A 22,083-nucleotide genomic window follows, 5' to 3' on the forward strand; every position below is an offset into this window, starting at 1 on the left:
GAGAAAATGTATAAAAAGGTGAAATTTAGACTTGAATTATCAAAAAATTCCTATTCTCTGTACTATACATATCAGTGAATTCTGAGAAAAAAATGTCTACAAAGTTTTGTAAATATCTAAATTGATACTGTACAGAAAATTTAATATTTTATTCCATAATTTTCAAATATATGGCTAAATATTAGTATTTCACATGTATAGCAGTTTTTAAAAGTCTCTGATTGCTGTGAACACACAAGGTCATTCCCCCGTACCTTCTTTGGAACCGCTACGGTCAGCATTAGGTCCTGTATTAGGAGTATATTTTGTATTTCTTGTTGCTGTACTTTGTTTTGTCCAGTCAAAATTATCTGTATCATCTTGAGTGAACAAACAAATATTACCATCTTCAAATCCACAATGAAATTCTCCTGTTGGTAAATTTTAATTAAATCAATATTAATTAAATTAATACACATACTGCAATATTTTCATAAGAAAAATGTAAAATATTACATAGCGATAATAATGCAAGATTGTGATAATGGCATGAGACCCATAATAGTGCAGAAGACTACAACTAAACATAAAACCAATCTAATTTTGATGAAAAAGTAAAAGAATTTTACATGTAAATTAATATCTTATTGAATAATTAAGACTCAAACAATTTCTCTCCAAATATCCAGATAACTGAAATTAAAGAATACAATTTATGCTTGAATTATTGCTGAAGAATTTTCCCAACTTTCATTTTGTCAGTATAGAAACAATCAAAACAAAACTGTCAAATGGAAAATTACCTTTATTAATTTACCTGAGGGTAGTTTTAAATTGGTATACTTTAAGTTTACAATTTTTCATGCATGTCTAGAGGTGTTTTTAAATATCCACTTGCATAAATGGAAGTGTGTTTAGGGCAAGCTAATAGCAAATTATTTTGAAAAGTATTTATCCTTCCTACTTTATCTGAATGTGGGTTTCCCAGATACTTGAAATTCAGTATGGAAATGAAGTAATTAAAAGACCTTTTAAAGACTCTGAAGAAGGACTATGATTTCTCGGATGCCTAACGTATGTTGAGTTCAGGGCCAACACAAGTTCAGAGAAAGACTTTTTCAACTATCTGTGAAATGTGGGTGGTAGTAGTAATGTTTCTAGGTATCAAAGGTTTTCTTATTGCTTGAAAAAATAGGTATAAATGAAGAAGTTGGTAAGGTCCACTACATACATTATTAAAGAGTGTGTATCCTTGAGAAGGACTAAACATAATGTATATTATTTCACTCAGCCTCATAACAACTCTATGAAATCACAATAATCCTTACTCATGAGGCTTTACAGAGGAGAAAACTTTGGCAAAGGTCAGCTATTAAATGATAAAGTCAAATGGAATCCAAATTCCCTGGAATTCATAGAGATATAAACACTTAAAGAACAGAGACTTCCATTTTAGTCTCTCTCCAACCTACCCACAAGGGGTTAGATTTATCAGATATCCTTGGAAATGGAGCCCTGGTTGAGATCATGTACTTGAATTAATTGAAAATTTTTGGTACTTACAAATAAAAATAAAACAGAAGGCTTTTCCTTTAAATTTAGGGAATGAGTTTATGTTTTGTTTTTGTTTTTTAGACAAAACACTTGCTTTATCTCTTTGTATTTATTTATATTCTATATTCTGGGTAGGTAACGTTACAGGAAATATACATATTTAAGGGAGTCTAAATAAATAAATCAATAAATTTCCGAATAAACATTATTGTACATAAAATATTTATTAGACATATTTATGTCACATATTAGACATATTTATGTCACAGACCTTGTACCAAACAAGACATGACCTTTTGATGCTATCAGTTGGAAAAATAATGTTGGTAACAGCAGTGTAGCAGTGTATGCATTTACATACATGCATGTATTTCTTTAAAGATATTTTAGGTATGACATGAAATTCCATTAGTTGCTACTCTGGAGTTTTGAATCTCATAAAGGCAATGTTTGATTTTGAATGTTTTCAGTTATTTAATTACATATTACATGTGCACAAAAAAGAGTCACAGAACAAATGTAAAGATTAAGGATTTCAGTATATGTATCTACTGCCAAGTCTTACTTTTTATATGTTATTTAAAATTATGTATAATGAATTTTTATAACACTGTTGAACCATATTTTTTTGTAATTTAAACTTTGTTAAAAAGAGAAAATATCTTGTCTTTAAAAATCTATACAATAACTTTTGAGACCTAAATATTTAAGTCTTTCATAGTAAAATTAAGCAATAATGCAGCTTATGAAAACTACAAAAAATGTCAGTTGTGCCTAAAATTTTTCATCGTTTAGGTTATTTTATATAGTGTAAGTTGTTTATAATATTATAACTAGTATAATAATTCAAATCAAACAAAGATACTTAAGCAACATCAATAGCTCTTGATTCCTTCTAAGGACATATATCTTTACAATAAATAAGCCTATTACTGAAGAAAATTTATAAAAAGTTGGCAGGTAAAATAAAAATGGAATTCACTAGTCAAAACCCAAGAATTTTATGATTGTCCTGTCACTTTAAAAAGAGACAATTATAAATATGTACAAATACATTTATTCATTTAAAAAGTTTATTAGAATAAAGAATATCTGATAGATAATGATAACTCAATGAGCTGTACAAACTTTTCAAAAGCCAATGTAATATAAAATACTAAAAGAGTAATAAGTATAAATAAGTAATAAAGTCCAGGATTTTCACAAAGATGTATAACTGAGAATCGAGTGGATCTTGAATTTTCCACTGGTTTTCTAATTACAACATGATTTTAGCAGAGTTTCTGGGGCTACATAGAAATAATTAAAGATATATTAAATATTCTCCATTACGTGGTCTTCAAAATTTTGCTTTATTTGGTCTGCAGAACTTTCCCTAAATCCTTCTCAATATGATGAAAAAATAAAAATAAAACTCAGGAATAAGAATCCTGATACCCAGTGGTCCTTTTGCACCCAGAGACGACGCTCTTTAGTCCTTAAACTTGTAAAAAATCTAACCTTAAATTACAAATAAATAGCTCTGATTTTAGAATATGCCTTCATAGTAAATCCTCTGTTGATTTAATATTACTTTCCAGGGAGAGAGAAGTTTTCATATATGGGAATATTTTTCAGGTAGATACATATCATCTTATAACATTTAATATAAAACAAAATAAAAACTTTCCAGAAGTCCCCAAATTTAACAATTTTACAGAATTCATAACCTAAATTAGACCAAATACATTGGGGTGTAAACTAGTGTTCTATAACAGAAAGTCTCAATCAAACCCATCAAATACCAACTTTCTAAGTAACCATACTCTTTTATAAGTGGAATATAGACATTCAAAGAAGGAAAATCAAAGAAACGTGTAACAACGATAAAAATGATATGCAATCCCACAAAAGAAAAAAATAATCCCACAGCTGCAGAAATAGCAAATATTAAGCAGGTTGGTAAATGGCTCCATATTTCAATATTTAGGAAAATCTATAAACCTCAATTAACAGTATTAAAAAATTGTACTTATACTCCTATCCTTTGAAATTTAAAATCTACATTTAATGCCAATTTTACTGATTCTGAACAATTGTGTTTTAAACCAACTAAGAATAGTTACTAAACAATCTTTGTATATTTATAAACATTCTATTTTTGTATTTATTAAATATAGTGCCATTTTGTAAGTTAAAATATACTTACTCAAATGAGGATTTACAGGAGCTACAAGAAAAGCAAAAGAAACAAACAAACAAAAAAACAATGTTAGCATGGCTTGAATGTCTTTTATAAATGAAAGTCTAATCAGTGTCTCATAGTTCCTTACCAAAACTTAATGATCTTTCCCACTGTGGCCATTGAGATTTATATCTGCAATCCATTTTGTTTTAGAGGATTGAATATAATCTGCTTTGGAGCTCAGCAATAACAGCCTCAAATTACCAAAAAGACCAATGCTAAATAGCACAGGAAATGTTCCTTTTTCAAGGTATAGAGTTTCTGACCTCTTAAATATCTGAACCAGTACTAAATAAAAATACTCACATACCAAAACTGAGGCTGAAACTAGGCCAATCTATAATCTAGATGATTTAAAAATGAAAACAAGTATCTAGCAGAATTTCTACTTTTGTTTTTTGCTGTTTTCTACTTCTACTGAGAGTAAAGTAGAAAGTTCACGGCACAGATGAAAATAAAGCAATCCTGATATCATGTTGTAATATGTGTACTAAAACGAATAGCTACATCAATGCCTTTTTGTTTAATTACAGTAAAATACACACATACATACACACGTGTGCATGCACACAGAATTTTAAAATGATGAGCAACACATTTTGTGTTCTGGGGTACCAAAAGAATTTTTTTTCCCAGAAAACTAACTATATTTGCAATACAAGTGCCAATGAATTTCCACCCAAAGATAAATGAATACTTTAAATATTACTAACACATCAACAAAAATATCTCTCATCCAAAGGCCAAATTTGTATCTGTATGTATCAATTAACCACTTATCACTCTGAGAAAATATTCCAACCTGGATGAAGGAGAGCATTGATGTAATTCCCCAAGATTACAGTGGGCAGAATGTAGTAGATTACAATGGGCAGAATGACCCCAAGATTACAATGGGCCAGGATTAAAATTGGCAGTTAATCTACAGTGCAGAACTTATCTGATTTGTCATTTTCTTAGTGGTTGTCATTAACCACCTTTATTAATATTTGTGCAATAGTAATAAAGTCTGATGGGCAAAAATATTCATATATAATTGTAACATTAGTATACAAATGATAAATTTTAACAAACAGAGTAAGTTTTTCAATGATTTTCACTATTCCTACATACAGAAGACAATTCCCATTACTGTAGTTGTTTTTCTGATTCTACATTCCACATTGCAAATTATGAAAAGAATAACATAGAAAAGGAACTGAAAGTGAACTAAAAATAATTTAATTTTATGGCAAGATATCCATGTATTATAATTTTAAAATTAGTACAAATTAAAATTATTTCATAGTTAATATGAAATTTTTAAAAAATTATGTGCTATCTTTCAAAGATGTAAGCATCCTTGAATTATAATTTAGTTCTAAGATACGTCGTATGTACATGTAAAGCTCTTACCAGACTAAATTTTAATTGAGACTTCTCCTCCAACATTTTAGTCACCAAATTCACTTACATAATGCAGTTAACTTGGTGAAAATTTGCATATCTAACTTCTAAATATTTCAGCGAGTCCAGTTTTTTATTCTTTCATTTGAACTTGCATGTATAATTTTTTTATAAATGCATATTATAGACTATTGTGTCCTCATACAAATGCATATGTCAATGCTTAATCCCCAATGTGATTGTATTTGGGGATAAAGCCTTTAGGGAGGTAATTAAGATTAAATTAATCTTGGCCCCAATCCAATGGGATTGGTGTCCTTACAAGAGGAGGAGGAGACACCAGAGAGCTCTCTCTGCCATGTGAAGAAGACACGGTGAAAAGGTGACCATCTATAAATTAGGAAGAGAGCTCTCACCAGAAGCTAACTATGCCAGTGCTTTGATCTTGGACTTCTCAGCCTCTAAAAGTGTGAGAAATAAATTTGTGTTGTGTAAGCCTCTCACTATGGTATTTTGTTATGGCAGCCCAAACAGACTAATACATTGTCTCTAAACCATTAAAGTATACATTGCCCAAACCTATATTACATAAAAATAATTTTAGTAAAAATGTTGGAGATCTTAATATGTATGCCTAAGTATGTAACAATTTTGAAAACTTATTATTAAAAGTAATATCTATTTTCCGTGTGTATTTTTCATTTTAGTTTGTTGCCTCAGAGTTTTCAATAACAACTACTAAGCTAATTAACTTTTTAAAATCTCTTAAGGAAACTCATAATGATCAATTAACTTTAGCAAAGAAGTAAAGATCTTCTCTAATGGAGTGGTGAACCCTAATTCTAGTCAGGTTTGTCATTTCACAGTCATTTAACTTTGCAGGACACTGAAACTTTCTGGGTCCGAATATCTTCATCTTTTAAAGATATTGATATTAATGCACTCTACATTATACATCTTATTTATTTGGTAAAAGCTGTAATTACAAACAACTTTAATGAGTTGTTAGTAGTTTTACTTCATATTTCACGTTTGACAGTATACTACTTTCCCCTTAAGCAGGAACCGTATACTTAAGGGTAAACACAATGGAGTACTTCAGCTGCAAACAAAGCATTCTATTATCTTTTTCACTCAGGCTCTGATAATCAATGATAAAAAGAATCACGTTTGGCCGGGTGCTGTGGCTCATGCCTGTAATCCAAGCACTTTGGGAAGCTGAAGTGTGTGGATCACCTGAGGTCAGAAGTTCGAGACCAGGCTGCCCATGGAGAAACCCCCTCTCTACTAAACATACGAACATTAGCTGGGCGTGGTGGCAAGTGCCTGTAATATCAGCTACTGGGGAGGCTGAGGCAGGAGATTCACTTGAACTCGAGAGGCGGAGGTTGCAGTGAGTCGAGATCATGCCACTGCACTCCAGCCTGGGAGACAGAGTGAGACTCCATCTCAAAAATATGTATGTAGTAATAATAATATTCTACTGAAGCAATACAATAAATACGAACTGTTTAAATAATGATTCATCCAAACCTGAAATACATTGAAAATTCTACAGCTAACACTGAATATTAAAATTCTAAAATGCACACAAATTTCAATTTTTGAAATATTTATTTCTTTAGTATACAGTAAAATAACATATCTAGGCTGAGCGCAGTGGCTCATGCCTGTAATCTAGCACTTTGGGAGGCCGAGGCAGGTGGATCACCTGAGGTCGGGGGTTCGAGACCAGCCTGACCAACATGGAGAAACCCCATCTCTACCAAAAATACAAAATTAATAGGGCATGGTGGCACATGCCTGTAATCGCAGCTACTCGGGAGGCTGAAGCAGGATAATTGCTTGTACCCAGGAGGTAGAGGTTGCAGTGAGCCAAGATTGAGGCATTGCACTCCAGCCTGGGCAACAAAAGCAAAATCCCGTCTCCAAAAAAAAAAAAAAAAAAAAAAGAAAGAAAAAATATATCTAATTGCCATTGTTTCTCTTTGAGATATTAATTCTAGATAAAAGTTTTAGATCCACTTTTAACTTTTTCAAAGTTCTGCACTAATTTCTATTTTTCTCCAAATAGGACATTTAAGTAGTGAAGAAATATTTTATGCATATAGTTAATAAAAAGAAAACTATCACCAACACACACACACACACACACACACACACAAACATTTAGCATTTTTTAACATTAGCAATATGAAAAATGAATGGACACCAACAACCAAGACCAAAATCCAGCAACTAAGATGTCTTTTGATATGTGTATAAATAAACTGGTACATTATGCAATGGAGATTATTCAATGATAAAAAGAAATGTGCTATGAAGGCCCATAAAGGCATACAGAAATCTTATGTATTTCTAAGTGAAATAAGGCAGTCTAAAAAGCGCTACATGCCGTATGATTCCAAATTTACAACATTCCCGAAAAGGAGAAACTATAGACAGAGTAAACTTATCATTGGTTGCCTGGACTGGAGAAAGGAGAGAGAAACGGGTAGAGCATGGGGACTTTTCAGGCAGTGAAACTATTCTGTGTGATACTGTAATGGTGGAGAAATTATATACACTTGTCAAAATCCATATAACTGCACAACACAAATAACTGTAATGTAAAATATTGATTTTAATAATAATTTCTTAGTATTTGTTAATCAATTTTTACCAATGTACCACAATAATGTAAGACATTAATAATGGGGATACTGTGTCAGGGAGACGGGGCTCTCTATACTTCCTGCCAATTTTCTGTAAACCTTAAACTGCTCTAAAACTGAAATCTATTAATTTTATTTAAAAAACAGAAAATGAATTTTGATCTTTTTTTACTTCTTAGTAAGTTTTAAAGTCATCAAGAATTTGAAAAGATAAAATGCAGACAAATATTGTATTATAACTTGTAGGATCAAAAATAAAGAAACATTGCTTATATCACATAGGTTCACAATTAACTAAATTACTCTATATCTCTACATTTGTAATCAAATGTCACATTTATGATGATTAAGGTTTTTGTTTTTGTTTTTTTTGTTTAGTTAACTGGCTAATGATCCAGAAAGTCAATATGCAAAGTTTTACTTTGTGTCTAAATTTGGTAGATAGCAGCAACCAAAATTTTCCATATAGTTAAATATATAAATAAATAATTTTAAATGAAAGGCTACTTACCACTATATTTGATCACACGAATTGTTGAATCTCCTTCACCAAATTTGGTGAGAGGAGTCAGTCGGACTTCATAAGCTTCTGGTTTAATTAGCTCTGTCAAGTTATATGTAATTAATTCTCCCTTTTGAATATTCCCATTTATTTTAATCTCCTGCTCCCACCAACGCTGCTGTCCAGCCTGAAATCAAAACAATAATAGAATAATGTTCCCAGTATGTTCTTCAGAGGTACTAAGAAAACTGAAAACAAATTCTGAAATTTTATTAAATCAAAAAGTATGTTATATTAATGAATACATACTATTAAAGTTCAAGTTTCTATAATGAGAAACAAATTTTGAGATGTTTGCATGCAGATGTTTGCAGGTAATTGCCAAACAATCAGAGGTATTTAATAGATTTAATATATCATCTAATGTTTAGTAAGAGTCAGAAAATTCCAAAGTGTCTCTGATCTCGAAGTCGGGAGAGATCTAAGTTTAGCTACTTCTTGCTTAACATGTTAATGGCATATGAGATTCTTGAATACTTACAACTCTATCACATTAGCAAACATATGCATTGCATATATAACAGTTCCCATATATTCTGGGCATTGGAAGTATAAAACAAAGAGAAATCCTTAACTTTTCAAGTTTATTAAAAAGAGAGGCACAATAAAGAAATGTATAATATAAAATTTCAGTTAGTCATATGTACAATAAAGAAAAATAAAAAATCACAAGGAGATTAAAAGTCATAGTGGGAAGACTGGAGAGGGGCACTCTTTAGTTAATCAGAGGACATCTCCATAAGAAGAATGTTGGGAAGTTAAGATGAAGGCTAGGAATTTACCATGGGATTTGGCAAGAAGGAAGCGATGGTCTCCTTGAAATAAATGGTGTCAGAGTAATGAAGATGAAAGTGTGATTGTAATATGTTAAAAGAAGAACGTGTTTCACAATGCTTCCCTCACTAAAAAATCACAATGCTCAGATAATTTCACAGCACAGTTATCAAAATGTTCAGGAAAGAATTCTAATCTTTTATAAAATCTTGCAGATATTTTTAAAAAGAAAAACAATAACTCTCCAGCTATGTTATTTAATTTAAACCAAAAAGGATGGTACAAGAAAGAAAAACTTATGTATACAAACTAAATTCATAAAGTTTTAACATACATTATTGTTTCCAAATTCATCATACAGTACTGTTACCAAATTCATCAAGTTTTACATCCAGTACTGTTTCTCTTGCAAGGATGCAAGACTTGCTTAACATTAGAAAATATGTTAACACAGTTAACTGGTAAAAGAAGAAAAAACATATTTCTACTAGATGGAGAAAAATTTGGTAAACATCAACTCCTATTTATAATAAAACTATGAACAAGCTAGGAATGAAAGGGAACTTGATTAATCTGATAAAGAAGATCCAACAAAAAGGTAGAGGATGCTTTATTTTTAATGCTTATATATTAGAATTTTTTTAGAATTACAAGTGAGAATGCTCAGTATAATCTATTTAAAATTGTACTTTAGTAACAATAAAGTGTATAATAATTGTAAAAACAAAACCAAAATAGATCTATAGAGTTGTCTACGTAGAAATCTCTCTTTCCTTTTCTCTCGCTCTATCCTTCCATATGCATATACGCTTGAATGTCTTTTACAAGCACTTTGAAGCTTTCTTTATTAAATTTAGGCATACAATTTATTAGATTAGATAACAGGTAATCCACAGCTTTGTTTGCTATTGTAAATTGTGACTTTTAAGCTATTAATATTTTGCTGGCTTATACAATTGTGACAGATTTTTTTATTCTCCTTAATTCAGATATATATATATATATATATGACAAATACAGTCCTCTTTCTATATGTATCTAAACATATAGTATGCATCATTGCCTTGTAATATGTGTCTGATATTTTTCATAGCTGAAATCTGTGGTATCCTTTTTCATGGGGCTTTTCTCCTTTTATTTGCTTGGTTATTTTTCACTGGGTGCTGATAATATGGCTTAAAATTCTATTACTGGGGGTTATCTGTGGCCTATGACAAAGACATATTCTGTATAGATGTACCATTGTTTCTGACATGCTCCTAAGGTCATCGACAATATGGCCTACTTTTACTTTGATTGTGAAACTCTTTGGTGTCACAAATTAGAGTGGAGAAGATCCCTTGCTTTGAGAAGGCCTTGAGTTTTCATTGTTGTCTGCCTCAATGGTGCCAAACTATTAAGAATCAAAGTTCAAGTTTGTCTGCGTTGGCAAATAGCTGAGGGCAAAAGTAGTTTGGGCAGAAATTCTGTTACTTTGGAACACCATTTTCCCTTGGATTTTTACCTAGTACTTTCTCTCTCTATGTACACACACATACACATGTACACATATGCACAGGTACACACACATACACATATCACACAATATGCACATATGTTCACATATATGCACATACTATATGTTCATAAGTATTTGTTTTCTGAAGGTTAAGTTAGTCCTAATTATACAGTCTTGACTGCTACATTTCTGGAAATAAAAACTACAATATGTGTGCTACAGCACAGTCCTACACAAATGACAAATTAAATAATGGAATGGGACAGAAAGCCCAAATATAAAATCTATAGAGTGTCTGCACAGAAGAGAGAAAAATATATACTATTCAATTGGTTATGTATATGGAAAAAAACCACTTGAATTGGAACCTTATATTATATACATAAAATTCAGTCTCAGGAGTATTAAACAATTAAATTTAAAACACAAAATTTAAATCATTTAGGAAAAATACAGAAAAAAAATGTTATGATCTCAGGTAATACATTACTTTCTTTTTTTTTTTTTTTTTTTTTCTGAGACAGTTTCGCTCTGTCACCCAGGCTGAAGTACAATGGTGCTATCTCGGCTCACTGCAACCTCTGCCTCCAGGATTCAAGCAATTCTCCTGCCTCAGCCCCCTGAGTAAATGGAATTACAGGCATCCACAACCACGCCTGGCTAATTTTTTGTATTTTTAGTAGAGACAGGGTTACACCATGTTGCCCAGGCTGGTCTCAAACTCTTGACCTCAAATGATCGCCCAACTCGGCCTCCTGAAGTGCTGGGATTAGAGGCGTAAGTCACCGTGCCTGGCCAATATATTGCTTTCTTAAACAGAATAGGGAAGGATGAATCATGAAGAAAAAGATTGATAAATTTGTCTATCAAATTTAAAGTTAAATATAAAATTTCAAGTTAAAAAATGTGTTCTCATCAGTATTCACCATTAAACAGGAAAAATACAAGCCAGAGGTTTGAAGAAGATATTATACACGTTAATATACACAATTAACTAGACTTTATTAAAAACTCATTTTCATAACAAGGAAAAGAATTCAGTAGCACATTGAGCCAAATAACAAGTAATTCATAGATGAGGAAACCCAAATAAGTAAGTAACTAAAGAAGAGGCTTAGCCTCACAATGAATCAAGGAAACGGAAATTAAAACCACAACATTGTTTTCCACCATCAAGTAGGCAAAAACTTTTTAAAAATTAACTATTAGGGCTTTGTATAGATGTAAAACAATGAGAATCTTTGTGCATGTCAGACCAGGGGATTGGGGTGGGAAACAAATGAGATTTTTATCCTACGTATAAGCTAACAAGTTAGCCTGCCACAATATCATGAATATTAGCAGAAGACTGGAGACTACTTGGTCAGAGAAAATGACTCATGACTCAGCATAAATCCCAAGCTTTATTTTAGCATTGATCCTCCTTACCTCTGAAGTTCCACAGAAGTACTGCAGATGTGCCAAGAAGGACGCTGCACATGCCTTGATTGTGCATCACGTCTGAAGGACTCTGAGTTTAAGAAACCTTAGTCTTTATAACTGATAGTAACCAAATGTGTCCAACCATTGCCCAGAAAGGAGACATCACAGGACATCAAACAAACCTCCCCTCTGTTCCAGAGGAAGACACTACATTCAAAAGACATTTGCTATGCTAATGACTTGAAAAGACAGGCTGTAATAAAAGGGCAACTGGTGCCTCTGGGCACAAGACACAAATATAAGCAATCCATGAAAAATTGTCTTTCAAACATGTATCCTTGATGAAAATGCAAGTTGGTATAAGTTTGGAGAGTAATTTGCACTAAAGGCCATGTTACAATGAGAACAGGTAAATTCTTATATTTGGAAACAAGTATATTCATTGCATAGAAAATGGAAAATGATCTATACCTCAATCATTTAAGAGGTGATAATCAAATTGTAGACTCTTCATAAACTGGAATATAAAATATAGCATCAAAAAGGAACCTATGAAACATACATCAACATGGAAAATTTTCGCAAAAGTAATATTGAACTAAAATTAATTTTGAAGTAGATATGTTATAAAATTTAGTTTTAAACTATGCATTTTAAAGAGGATGTATAGATATGTACATATTAAAGAATAAAGAAATGAAGAGAAATAATAAACACTGAGTTGAAGATATTGTTTAAATAGGTTAGGAGAGTGCGAGAGATGATGATGCAATTGTGAGGGGTAAAGAAAGGACTTCAACTCTACCGGGTGATTTTTGTTTTGTTTTGTTTTAGATTAATGGTAGATGTAAAAATTATGATTATGTTATTTTGTGTAGGCCTGAAATGTTTCTCTGTTTTTAATAAAGAGAATTAGAGAATCAGAGAGAGAAGGAATTCTGAATTTTCTTAAAACTCTTTCTCCCTTGAATTCTATGACAGTGCTCTCTCTCATATTGCTTCCCACATCTGCATCTTTGGCTACTCCTTGTTTTCTTTTCCTGTGTTCTAAATGTTGATGTTCTCCAGAATTTTGTATATGGCGTTTTTGGTACTCTGTATTAGTGGTTCTCATATTTCCGCATGCATGAGAATCACTAGATGACACTGTTAACCAAAATTCTAAGTCTCAACCATCAGTAATTACAGTTCAATGAGATCTAAAAATACAATCTTTAAAAAGCATCTCCTCTCCCACATAGTAATTTGGATACAAATAATCCAGAGGCTACATTTGGTGAGGCACAGATTAGTCTTGCTAAACCACCTCATTACTATTAGTAGCTTCTTCTAATATCTCTACACTGATAACTTCCTAACTTGTATTTTCAGCTCAGAAAATTAAGAAAAAATACATCTATTAGTCTTTACCATGTGCCACTATTTTAACTGTCTTATACCTATCATTATATGTAATATCCCACAAACCCTAGCAGGTAGAAACTATATTTAGCCCTATTTCATGAATGAAAAAACTGAGGCAGAGACAGGTTAAGGTAACTCTTTTAAGTGGCAGCTTCAGAATGTGGTTAGACTCAAAATGACTCTTTTTGGTATCACTTCCTCCTTTGTTTTCCCTGAATATATTGCTCCCTTAATTGTTTTTACCAGAGCCCTTATATATTTAGTTATAATAAACTACGTCTGGTCATTAACTTGATAAAAATATGATGAAATTAAATGCCAGCATACAATGTATTTTTAACTGGCCTCCAAGGAGTACGGCAGAAAATCAAAGTTATTTCAGTGAAAACTGCATACAGTCACTGAATTTACATACAGTGGTGAAGGATAAAAATCCTGATTCCACAGAAAGCACTTGTCTTACAGATAAGCATGCATAGTTAATACTAGGTATTATGAAGCTTCTATTAGTTCGGTAGGTTAAAATAGTATAACATAATATAAATGATGACACTTTTACTGTCTCTTAATTTTAGATTTATATATATATGAACAATAGGCAAAGTGCTATGATTTTAAAAGATAGATAAAATCAATTTAAACACACAAAAATACATACAGAATAATTTATTTGACATTTTACTGTTACCTAAAGACACAAGTTTAATCAAGGTGTACTTTTCTTGATGTTAATGTAAGTTTAAATAAGAGTTTAGTACCACTGAAAATTTGTAGTACATTACAAAGGGACACTGCAGGTATCTTCTTGTTATAATGAGTGTTCTACTCAAGTAATTTTAGTCGGGAGATACATTAATGTTGTTACTTATTACAAACTCCAGTGTCCATAACTTCATATGTGTCTTAAAAAAGCAATAACTTTGATTCCAAGTGTTTAATTTAAGCTGTCATGAAAGTGTATACTTCAGCAGTTGGCAGAATAAGCAATTAAATACTTCATATTGTATCTCAGTGAGCTGTGCAAAATGTAAAAATGGAAAACTAAATGCAATGTTTGCACATACATAAAAGGAGATGCAATATTATTCCACTGATTGAACGTAATATCAGAAAACCCTCAGAGAAGATGGGTTCTAAACAATACAGCAGATGACAATCCCAGATCATACTTATAAGCATGATGATATGTAAGTAAGTGTTAAACCATTTTCTTCATGTCAATTTTAAAAATCCACTTAATTTTTCTTTTATCCCCAGGAGGTATATTCCATTCAGATGATTTAGAGGTTAGCCTAAAAACCCCCAAGTACCCTAAAGTGAAACTTTTTATTAAAAACTATAATTTGTTATTTTTACCACAGAAGATAATTGAAAAGCTATTGCTGAAAAGGTCTCAGGAGGAAAAACCGTGTTAATTTTTTCTCTCAATTTTATAAGAAACAAAATTATCTAACTTAAAAGCAGAAGGCTGCAACAGATTCTGAAATGTGAAGGGAGTAAAAGTGGTCATGTTTTCCTCTTTTTTTTTTCTTGGACTATAAATCTTTTTAACCACTATAATGAGCTCCATTGAAAAGTACCAGGTAAGTAAAAACTAAAACAGAAGAGGAAATGCAACAACTGAATACAAGGCATATATGTGTGTTTATTTCATTTATTTTTAATGTAACTCTATAAAAGATTGATATATTCATTTTATAGGAAATTCCTATTCATGTTTAGCAGCCATACTGATAGTAAAAATAATAGCTGACATTAAAAATCCAGGTATTACATACCCTAAATCATGCACACTAATGATTATCCAACAGAATAAGAAATCATGAAGATGACATTTTCATGGATTAAAATCAAATGGTCTTATAATCCCAAATAAAATGTAACACTGATTTTTAAGATGCACTATTGTTTTAATAACCCCTTTTAGGGGAAACGAGATAACTAACATGGCATTAAATGAATCTTATTTTTATTTTCTACTAATAATAGCAAACATTTATTCAACTAATTATATAACTTTTCTTCTTTCATTACCACAAATTTGAGTATCATCTTCTTTACATTCAGCAAGAATTCTTCTGAGTAGGCACTTTTCACATCATAGAAATATTTTGCTTATCATACTTTGCTCATGCTATTAACACCTTTAGAAGTGACTGTATATTTTTTAGATATCCAGATAGTAATAAGTTTTTATCTGCCTTTGGTCTTTGGAATCTTGTATTATTTTTCTTAATTGAATTATGTCTAAATTAAAGAGTTTTCCTTTAAAGCATCCTGGTGTGGTAGAGGACAGAATACTTCTTGTTTGAACTCAGTCAACTTCAACTGTTTTTTCTAGTTGTGTTCTAGTGTCTAGCATGTATAGCATTTATTTTTTGTGTTCTATTGTCTAGCATGTATAGCATTTATTTTTTATGTCCTTGGAACTGTCTTGGCTTTTAGTCACTAGTTCTATTCAGTCTGCATTTTTCTTAGGCAAATCACAAGTTCCTTGAGCCTAACATCATTATCTTTCCCTTTTCTTTTGAAGGGGTGTGGGATTGGTGAATCCTGACAGCTTCCCCAGAACTACAGTAAGGCAAAGAAATACCAGGCCCCATTCCTTGAAAATTTGACTCAGTCTACCCTACTATGCTACTTGAGGGCTCCCCCAAGTGAGACCCAGATCTCAGAACTTCTAGGCAAGTCTTGCAATCTTTCTCAACTACATGTTGAGAGGTGAGCATGCATCTTTCTTTCCTACTCTGGTGGGTTGTAGATGCCTTTTATCAGGGAATATAGGCACCCACTCTATTGCCCTTCTTTATCAGGGAATATAGGACCCACTCTATTGCTCTTCTCTCACTTATGCGAAAATAATCCTCTTTTCCATGCCTGGAACTCTGTATTTGCTTTGGGAATTGCTCCTGATATTTTGTATTCCTGACATAAAGCATTTCAGAACTCAACGCTTTTTCTCCCCTAGCCACCTCCTGCTCACTTCCACCACCGTGACCTCTATTTGATTTAAATACTAGGTTTTCAAGGCTACTGTTTTTGCTTGGACTTTATACAATCTATTAAAAGTTCATTTGTCACCTTTCTTGTTTTGTGCAGGTGTGGGTTGGTCTTCCCATTCTTGTGCCATAAACCTTAGCCTTCTCTGTTGTAATTTTAAGTAATGAGAGAGCAGTTACTAAAGAAAATTACAAGAATAGAAAAATGCATTTGTTAATTTGTCAAATTCTCAACTGACCTTTTCAAAAAGTTTTTAACTTATATAGCAAACTACTTTCAACTTGCATTTAGCTTTGAGTATCTTGAAAATAATTCCCTGTAGTATTTCTTATTTATATTTCTTTTAGCATCAGTTACTGATTATAAAACAAAACAAACACAGCAGCCCTCAGGTAAAGACAGCATTGAATGTGTCCACAGCATCAGTGGGTCTCTCAGTCTTTCATGCAGTTTAGCAAGTTTTCTTCCTTCACCTATCTTAGTGAGCCACTGCTGTCTGAAGAGATGTGAACTGGCTATGCAAGCAGAGTCTCTGGTAAAGCTCACCCGTAAATAAATGAAAAGCCTTGCAAATATACTTCAAGGATCTTTTTAAAGAAAACTAGGCATTAAGCACAGAGAACAAGGTCTTTAGTGACAACCAAGGGAAATATTCTTGCCCTGTGATCACAGAAATAGAATAGAAAAAGTAGAAATTGAAGTTGAAAAAACATTGAATCTAAAACTTCCTACATATATTAAGGGTGTTATGACAAAGTTAAATAGGTAGTTCCAAAACAACTATGACACATACAATAAAACAGAACTTTGGAAAAAAGTAAGTTCTTTGGTAACTTGAAAAAAGTTATTGCTTTCACAGTTGCTAAAGCTGAAGTGAAGATGAAAACAAAGACTGTCATTTTACAGTCTTTAATATTTAGTACATATTTTATGTGACTTTACATTCCTAATGTGTCAGTTTAAAGTATATTAAAGGGATATGTGAGAATATTTAAAATACAGCCAATACTTATTGAGTGATTGCTATGTTCTTTTAATCCCAAGCAAATCAATGAACTAGCTCATTAACTTTAAATTGTTTCTATATTTTTATATTTTAACTCTTTCTATTAAAATGTGTAGAATTATTGTTTCTAAATCTAATAATTCTAGAAAAAATAAAATGATAAAAATGAAAAGAGTGAATATGGTATCTCAGAAAACATACAGAATAAATAATGTTCAAATGAATCTTGTTAGCCTTTCTTATTCCTGCCCCTTTGTAATATTTGAAAGGTAATTGCTAACACTTACCTTAGGGAATGATTAATGTTTTTAACTTTCAGAGCACATTTATCATGTTATATTAATATAATTTATTTCCTGTTTTATATAGTTAGCAATACGTTTAATAATGAATTATAATCATGATTAAGTAAATTATATTGAATAATACTGTTTATATTCATGATTTGGTAGAGTTTAAAATATTTGACATTTAATGAATAGGACATACGAAGGTGAAATTTTGAAATATTAAATAATTTTTTATTTTAGTTTCTAAAAGAACAGGTTATTATTATTTAAAATCTAGCACATATATAAAATTCTAGTAACTACAATTTTATCACCAAAGCATTTCCTTATTATTGGATTTTTTTAATGACAAGACTTTTTTTATAATACTTACAATAAATATCATCATAAATATTTTAAGACTTAAAACTGCAATGATATTTGAACTTTTGCAAGTTTCCTATCTAAACTTACAAAAGTAAATGTGTTATGTAGTAGAAGTCAATATGAGACATTCTGGCTCATAATAGTCACTTTGGTCACGTCAGGTTAACATACTCTCATCTGTGGGGAAATGAGCCTCTAATGGAAAACATCAATCCTTAAGATACAAGTGACAACTTTATTAAAAATGTTTTTTAAATAAGCTTATTTAAAGAAAATAATATAAAAATGTGTTCACAAAGCAATAGTAATCAAAACAATATTGGACTAGCATAAAAACAGACATATAGACAAATGGAACAGAGAGCCTAGAAATAAACTTAAGCATATGCAGTCAACAAATTTTTGATAAGTCCACCGAGAAGACCCAACGAAGCAAGAATAGCCTCTTCAGTAAATAGTGTGGGAAAATGAATATCCACATGCAAAAGAATGAAACTGGCTCTTATCTTACACCATACACAGATTAACTCAAAATGGATTAAAGATCTACGCATAAGAACTGAAGCTATACAATCCTAGAAGAAAAAGGGGTGGAAGCCCCTTGATATTGGCTCCAACAAGAAATTTTTGGATATTTAACCAAAAGCATAAGCAGCAAAATAAAAAATAAACAAATGGGACTACATCAAACTGAAAATCTTCAGTACAACAAAGAGAGCAATTAACAAAATGCAAAGCTAGCAATGAACTGTAAAAATCATGTGTGAACCACATTATCAGATAAAGGGCTAATGTCCAAACTATATAATGAACTCATGCAACTTGACAGCAAAAAAAACAAATAATCTGACCTTGCAAAAATCAGCAAAATACAATAGATATTTCTTTAAAGAAGAAGTAAAACTGGTCAACAGGTTGATGAAAAGGTGCTCAATATCACTATCATCATGAAAATGAAAATCAAAACCAAAATGAAATATCATCTTACCTCTGTTGGCATGACTATTATGAAAAAAAGATGAGATAACAAGTGTTGGCAAGGGTTTGGAGATAAAGGAAACCTCTACACTATTAGTGGGTATGTAGATTGGTTCAGCCATTGTGAAAAACAGTATGAAGCTTCCTTAAAAAGTTAAACATCGAACTACCATATGACCCAGAAATCTCTTTTCTAGATACCTACCCAGGAGAAATCACCAACTTATAAAGACAACTGCACACCCATGTTTATTGCATCATTATTCCTAATAGCCAAGACATGGAAACAACCTAAATGTCCGTGAATGAATGAATGGATAAAGAAATTGCAAATTACACAATTGAATATTACTCAGCTTTAAAAAAACAAGGTATTGCTATTTGCAACAGCAGGGCGGACCTAGAAGAATTAAGCTAAGTAAAATAAAGCAGACCCAGAAAGAAATAGAGGGCATGAGATCACTTATATGTGGAATCTAAAGCAAAACAAAACAAAAACCCAAATACCCAGAAATAGAACATGGAAAAGTGGCTACCAGGAGTGTAAGTGTGAGGAAAATGGAGAGATGAAGGCCAAAGGGTACAACGTTCAGTTACGTAGGATAAATAAGGATAGAAATTTATCACAGAGCAGAAGGACCACAGTTAATAGTATTACATAACATAAATTTGCTAAGAGAGTCGATTTTAGTTGCTTGTACCACATACACCCATATATGGACAAACATAAGAGAACTATATAAGATAACGAATACGTTAATTTGCGAGACTGTAGTAATCATTGTATTATGTATATTTATATCAAAACATCATGTTGTATACCTTAAAAAGTACAATTAAAAAAATAAATTTAAAAATTATTAATAGTATATTCACATTTTAATACTACAAGTTTCTAGAAACAACTTTGATGACTACATTATTCTTTACACAGGAATTAAAAATGTAATCAAAGAGATTGAGCTATTTTAAAAATTATCTTCTGTGTTTTTAGTACAAATTGTACTGTCAGCCTCCCTTAAATTCACTGTGATTTCAGGCAGTAGGGTGCCTAAATATGAAATTTATAATGTTACCATGGATATTTTATAAATTTTTTTAGACTTCTATGTATATGTCCCTTAATTCCACCACCAGACATCAGAAAGGCTGACCCTTTAATGGCACATTTGATTCATTTTCCACAATTTTTAGAATTGCAGTCTGGGGTGACAGTTGAGACTACTCAACTAAAGTATTTTTGTTTATTAAGAAAAATGAAAAGTAGTAACTATAATTTTTTGAGGACTCACTATTGCCAAATATTTTGCTAAATATTTTACATATTATTTTAATTTAAATCTTATAAAAAATCTATCGAGGTTAGTATTATTATCTTCATTTCCTCAGTTGAAGAAGTAGATTAAACCAATAAACTTTCCCAGGTCATACAGCTGGTAAGAAGCAGAAGATAATATAAATATTATTACCCAATATTGTCCAATTTCCAGGCTACTCTTGTAATCTTAATCACTATTCTCCCTTTCTTCTTCTTCTATCAAATGTGTTGCTTTCAGTTTTTCCTGACAAATGTGTGCTTTATTTACATTCCTTTAGAAATTTATAAATTTTTTTTTCACCACTGGGAAGGCCTAATTATGTTGAACTCAATTACATGGCAAGGGGCAACAGAGGAAGATAACAAATCTAGCTTTTATCTTTAGGACAAGGGTTAGTCATACAAAAAGCTTTTGATTTCGTGAAACCTGACAGTTGAAGTGAATTCTGATTCTGCTTTCCATTTTATTTAGAGACTCCAGTAGATGTGTGCTTTGGTTGTGCTGAGTTTGTACTCATAACTGTTACATAAATCATTGAATGACAGGGTATTTCATACTGCCTCAGGAAAGAATTTATATGTATTACTGACATATCCCCCTACCATGTATTTATTACTCCCATCTGTTAAAGCAAATCAACATTGAAAACCACCCAAGAGACCATGTGTAACAGTAAAAATAATCATTCTTTAGCAGGTTCTGATAAATTATTATGAAAGAAAAACTTGCTTCCTATCAAGTTTGGAAAAAACACATTCTAATTATTTTCTTGTCATGCTTGGATCAGCAGGTGAAAGGACACCTCAATCTAAAAATTAATTTGTTATAGATTTCAACCCTGATAAATTGGAATTAAGCAGCTCAGTCAGCATCTTTCTTCATCAGGTAGGTTTTCTAAGGACTACTACAAAAATATCCAGGAGGTAGTAATAAATTAATAATTATGGTTTGAGTTTTTAGTTTTTATTCATCTTGGTATCTGATATGGTTTGGCTGTGTCCCCACCCAAATCTCATCTTGAATTGTAGTTCTCATAATCTTCACGTGGTGTGGGAGGAACCCAGTGGGAGGTAATTGAATCAGGGGGGCAGTTACACCCATACTACTGATAGTGAGTGAGTTCTCACAAGATCTGATGGTTTTATAAAAGGCTTTTACCCCTTTGCTAGGCACTTTTCTCCTTTGTAAACGACCCAGTCTCAGGTATTTCTTCACAGAAGCATGAGAATGGACTAATACAGTATCTATTTTATATAAGGGGAATCATAATCACTTCCTTCAATTATTTTTAAGAATAACTAAGTTGGCCAGGCGCAGTGGTTCATGCCTGTAATCCCAGCACTTTGGGAGGCTGAGGCGGGAGGAACACCTGAGGTCAGGAGTTCAAGACCACCCTGGCCAATATGGTGAAACCCCATCTCTACTAAAAATACAAAAATTAGCCGGGCTTGGTGGCAGGCACCTGTAGTCCCAGCTACTCAGGAGGCTGAGGCAGGAGAATTAGCTTGAACCTGGGAGGTGGAGGTTGCAGTGAGCCGAGATCGTGCCACTGCACTCCAGCTTGGGTGACAGAGCAAGACCCCGTCTCAAAAAAAAAAAAAAAAAAGAATAACTAGGTATATTTCCATAAACCTACAAGATATTTTACTACTGCTATATGCTATATT

At 31.9% G+C, this 22,083-nt stretch overlaps 1 protein-coding gene across 1 annotated transcript in view; it reads right to left on the reverse strand.

The window, feature by feature from the left end:
* Positions 1-22,083, reverse strand: part of MDGA2 (MAM domain containing glycosylphosphatidylinositol anchor 2) — an 831,762-nt gene that overhangs the window by 28,873 nt on the left and 780,806 nt on the right. Inside the window, exons 11-13 of the mRNA XM_054449174.2 lie at positions 8,309-8,486; positions 3,722-3,742; positions 255-410 (exon numbers count right to left, since the gene is read on the reverse strand). Coding sequence (XP_054305149.2) covers positions 255-410; positions 3,722-3,742; positions 8,309-8,486 — 355 coding nt within the window. The remainder of the gene's footprint in view (positions 1-254; positions 411-3,721; positions 3,743-8,308; positions 8,487-22,083) is intronic.

The sequence above is a fragment of the Pongo pygmaeus genome, chromosome 15 (genome assembly GCF_028885625.2).
Source record: "Pongo pygmaeus isolate AG05252 chromosome 15, NHGRI_mPonPyg2-v2.0_pri, whole genome shotgun sequence".
NCBI classification, from domain to species: Eukaryota; Metazoa; Chordata; class Mammalia; order Primates; family Hominidae; genus Pongo; species Pongo pygmaeus.